The sequence below is a fragment of the Triticum urartu genome, chromosome 2A, assembly GCF_056163025.1.
Source record: "Triticum urartu cultivar PI428250 chromosome 2A, HENAU_Tu73, whole genome shotgun sequence".
Taxonomy (NCBI): Eukaryota; Viridiplantae; Streptophyta; class Magnoliopsida; order Poales; family Poaceae; genus Triticum; species Triticum urartu.
The window spans coordinates 758,660,246-758,665,208 of record NC_141874.1 but is presented as its reverse complement, the minus strand read 5'-3'; the positions used below and the strand labels follow the sequence as shown (position 1 = coordinate 758,665,208).

The 4,963-nt window shown below is 49.3% G+C and overlaps 1 protein-coding gene across 2 annotated transcripts; it reads right to left on the bottom strand.

The window, feature by feature from the left end:
* Positions 1 to 580: 580 nt before the first annotated feature.
* On the bottom strand, positions 581 to 1,945 carry LOC125540347 (uncharacterized). 2 transcript variants are annotated; one of them, XR_015617741.1, is made up of 2 exons: positions 938 to 1,945; positions 581 to 805 (listed from the first exon to the last, which is right to left on the bottom strand). XR_015617741.1 is itself a non-coding variant. In XM_048703957.2 (2 exons), the coding sequence occupies exons 1-2, from the start codon at positions 1,735 to 1,737 to the stop codon at positions 787 to 789; spliced, it is 507 nt and encodes a 168-aa protein (XP_048559914.1). In that variant the 5' UTR covers positions 1,738 to 1,945; the 3' UTR covers positions 581 to 786. The 2 variants fall into 2 exon arrangements, 1 of the variants encoding a protein (XP_048559914.1); XM_048703957.2 differs by having other exon boundaries at positions 1,250 to 1,945.
* Between the last annotated feature and the right edge of the window lie 3,018 nt (positions 1,946 to 4,963).

Below are 4,963 nucleotides of genomic sequence, written 5' to 3'. Positions count from 1 at the left end.
CTATCAAGAAGTGAACCGCATTACTTTTTTGTGGTACGTAAATCTTCCTAAGCGAGGTGGAGTGCACTTCATGTCAAGTGTTGGTGAACCACAAGACTATGAAAAGTGAACCTCGAGACTACCGTAAACGGGTCGTACTGCATCAGACAGAAAACCACACTTATTTAGACTAAAAACTGCACTTCATTGAACGGACAAGTGCACTGTATGATTTTTTTTCTGGGACGTAATTTTTCCCAAATGAGATGGAGTGCACTTCTTTAGACTAAAACCTCCACTTCATCAAACTGACAAGTGCACTGCATGATTTCTTTTTTGTGGGACGTAAATTTTTACAAACGAGATGGAGTGCATTTCACGCTGAGCGTTGGTGAACCGCAATACTACCTCGAGACTATCAAATTTTCCAAAACGAGGTGAAGTGCACTTGACATCAAGCGTTGGGCCCGGAAGTGGGCCGCAGGGACAGAGCGAGTGAACTACATCTAATAAGAAGTGAGCTGCTTTGAGATGTTCTTGTTTTGTGTTTGCCAAGTGGACCACGGAAAAGTTATATAGCGAACAACGCAAGAGAACAAAGTGAGCTACAAAGCATACACAACTACGGATAGTTTTACACAGCCACACACCCATACATATCGGTACTCTCCACTGGCCGAACCACACAAAATTCTACGGGGTACACTTTCACTAACCATCGTGGTAATGAAGTGCAGTTTTTACAATGAACTAATGAAGTGCAGTTTTCAACAACAACAAAATTGAGGAACGGGCCATCCAGCCGAACTACACCACTTCACATTTCCTGCAAAAATAAGTAGAATGAACGTCAATAGCAAACCACAGAGGACTTCATTTGGACTTTTTTCTGTTTGGAAAAGCACAAAAATCAATGAAATGCAGAAGAGCACTATGCGTCTCCTGATGCTCTACTCGCCATGTTTGCAGTAGGCCGCCGGGAAGGGCGATGCAGTGGGGAGAGGAGGCCCATGGAACCTCCAGATAGGCCCAGCGCGCTGCATAGGATGCGCCCGCGAGCTGCACCCCAAGCGAGTGAAATACAAAATGACTAAAAAATCACTGTGGCATGTAGCCACCACAATGAAACTGCAATCCTGCCTGATTCCCGATCTACACTGCACGAGGAGTCGCAGCGCACTGCACGCCCACGGCTGTGCTGCTCCAGCGACGGAGGATGGGAGGTGGAAGAGGGGGACCGAGGGGCGGCGACCCAGGAACTCGGCGGCACCTGTGCAGGTACTTGGGGCACGGCCTGACCGGGGGAGCCTGGATCCATCGTCGGAGGTTGAGGCTGATGCGCTCATTGGTGCAATGGGGGCGGGGCCTGGCAGCGCGGCGGTGTTGCCCGGCACCACAGGGAGGTAGTGAATGGGGAGGGGGCGGGGGCGGATCCCACCGGATCCCACGAGGATGACGACGCTGGAGGCGGACCCCACCGGATCCCACGGGGACGACGACGCTGGAGGCGGATCGGATCCGGCACCGGGAGAGGTCACGGTGGTGGTACGACCACCATGGATGGGGAGGAGGAGGGGCTGTTCTGGTCAACGGAGCAGGGGGCGGTGGCCATCCAGGAGAAGTAGGGGGCGGTGCCACGGGAAAGTGCTGCAGGGGAGGAGGCGGAGCGTGGTGGTAGGTGGCAGGGTAGGGCTCCGACGACGCGCGGCGGGGGCGGGGCTCCGGCGGTGCGGGTTGGAAGAAGGAGGTCAGCCGCATCGCAGGGAGGGGCCGACGCGGGGTGGGAGGTAGGAGGTCGTCGGGATGGCGCCGCGGCGGCGCGGGGGAAGGAGGTGGGGCGACGGCGCGGGCGAAGATGGCGGCTAGGCGGCGCGGGGGAGGAAGGTGGTGCGGCGGCGCGGGCAGGGAGGTGGTCTGGTGGCGAGGCGGTGGGATGCGGGTGTGGAGCACGGGGGAGCGAGGGGTGGAGGAGAGGATAAGGCGGGGTGGGTTCTGTTTTTTTTCATTGCGTCCGTAGTTTGGTCGTGGTTAGTTTGTAGCTACAGGTGGGTCGGGGTGTTATCAAAATAAGCTCCGGTGTTATCATAATAAGACTCTTAAGGGTGTTATCATAATAGACCCACCCTATATATATATGTGTGTGTATGTGTGAATTAATTAATGGTGGTTGTGAGACATTCGAATTAGCTAGCTATATACAATTTCTCCTATACGAGAATGGAAATTTCTCCTATACAATTTCTCCTATATACAATTTCACCAATTTCCACTCATGTCTTTGAGATCTGGTCCTTTCGGATGCCATCATGCGAATGTTCTCGCAAACATAGTATGCACACAGATTATTCCCTGACGCCTGCTTCAGGGCCTTTACGAGAATGGAATTTGATCAGATGATAATTAATCAAGCATGATAATTAAAGAGATGACAGCTAGCTAGTACTACTTAATTACTTACCATGGGTCGATATCATTTTAGATTTTGTTTCCATGGGCCTGGAGTGACCCTGATGAACTTTGCCCAAGCCCTACCCGCCGACAAAGAAAATGAATAAATGGGTTATTAAATAGAGTTATCAGGAAATGACGAACTAATTAAATAGGCCGAGATATAGTTAATAATGATTGAAATTACATGTTGACTATCCCCTTCACGATGGTGTAGTCAGTTGGTTTCTTAAGTAGTGAGTCTAGTCCTTGAACTGTGAGCAGTTTTAACATGGTCCCTCTTACCCCCTCTTTTCACATGAGAGGTAAGAGTATAAAATAGATCTTAGCCGTTGATCTCATCAATGAATGGCTTGATTGACTCTTACCTTCTTACCTCACATGTAAAAAAAGGAGGTAAGAGGGACCATGTTAAAATTTGCCTTGAACTGTTCCTTCATCAACTTTAATGATTAACAAGATCCAGTGAAATCTTCTAGTCCTTGAACTGTTCCTTCATCAACTTTAATGATTAACAAGATCCAGTGAAATCTGCATGCACACACATTTGCATGTCTTAATTAAGCGGGCATATATAAGCAAAAACATGTAGCTAGCTAGTAGGCAAAACAGAATTTATAGTACAAGACAGTGTGACTCACTCAAAGTTGTAAGGAAGTAGTATATCTTCATTATATTTGAGGCGTTTGAAGAACTCTAGCATGCTTTCCTCTACACTTTTTTCGTAATATGGATCTAATTTCCATGTGTATTCATTAATGGTATTTGGGTCAACGAACCCAATGCCATAGCGTTCACATTTTTTCATTTCATAAATCTTCATCCTGCATAATACCACAGAAAAGAATATAGTGAGGATAATTACAGGTAATGATTGATCAAAATGATCACTACAGCTAGCTTGAGACTTAAATTACAGAAAGAAATCACTTACAGACAATAGCAACTGACGATAGATTTGTCAAGTGCGTCTTGATTGTATAACTGAAATAGTTCTGAATACTTAACGGACACAGATTTCTCATGGTAGTAATGATCCTTCTTGACATTTACCATGAGGGACTCTCGGTTGGAAATCTTGGTAATGTCCATGTACCACTACAAGAAATCTGTTGATCCATGACGGATTTCGCATGACGTTTTCGAAATCTGTCATGAATGGCCTGGTACAGCCCCGCAAGCCCGCTAAAGCCCGGCAAAGCCCGCCTAACCATTCACGTAAAAAAACCAAACCCTAAGTGCCTCCTCCTCGGCCCCCTCCTCTCTCTGTCTCTCCCTTCGTCGCAGCCCTCCTCCCCGTTCCCCATCTTCTCACACACATAGCCGCCACCCACCACCACATCGCCTCCTCCCACTGCTCGTCGCTGGCCCTTTCCCTCCTCTCACCTCGCTGCTCCGGCAGCTGCTAGATCCGTCGCAACCCCCACCAATCCATCCCTCGCGCGACCCATATCTCTCTCTCTCTCTCTCTCTCTCTCTCTCTCTCTCTCCTGTGAATCGTCGCACCGCCACCAACATCCGCCGATTCCGGCGACGTCCGCCACCGTGCAGCACGATCATGAGTTCATCTCCGACCCCTCCGCCTTCCTACCCGGCTGGATCCGCCGCTCCCAGACCCCTACGCTCGCACTCAAACCCTAGCCCATGCCTAGGGTTTCGGCTGCGGCGGGCGCGTCCGTCGCTGGCGCGTCTCCAGCAGCACCACTCTGTCGTGCATCGCGCCCCCTCGCGCCTCTCCGCCTCCCCCAAGCTCAGTGCGTTCGACTGCGTTGGGCTGGACGGCGGCGACCCCGACGCCCTCTTCCGCGTCTCTGGCGAAGCGATGTGTCCTGTACTCCTGTGGCTACCTCCTCTATTACGCGACGACGGTGTCTGGCCTGCACTGCGACCACTGCATTATGGTCATGCTCTGATGGTGAATGGTTTATTCTTAATGAATCTCGAGCGTAATGCTACACATATTCATAGTGTGAATACCAAAAGATGTAAGGTTGATAATGATAGTCCCACATACTTGTGGCACTGCCGCCTTGGTCACATAGGTGTCAAATGCATGAAGAAGCTCCATGCAGATGGACTTTTAGAGTCTTTGATTACGAATCATTTGACATGTGCGAACCGTGCCTCATGGGTAAAATGACCAAGACTCCGTTCTCAGGAACAATGGAGCGAGCAACCAACTTATTGGAAATCATACATACTGATGTGTGCGGTCCAATGAATGTTGAGGCTCGCGGTGGCTATCATTATGTTCTCACCCTCACTGATGACTTGAGTAGATATGGGTATGTCTACTTAATGAAACACAAGTCTGAGATCTTTGAAAAGTTCAAGGAATTTCAGAGTGAGGTTGAGAATCAACGTGACAGGAAAATAAAGTTCTTGCGATCAGATCGTGGGGGAGAGTACTTGAGTCAAGAATTTGGCACACACTTTAAGAAAATGTGGAATAGTTTCATAACTAACGCCGCCTGGAACACCTTAGCGTAATGGTGTGTCCGAACGTCGTAATCGCACTCTATTAGATATGGTGCGA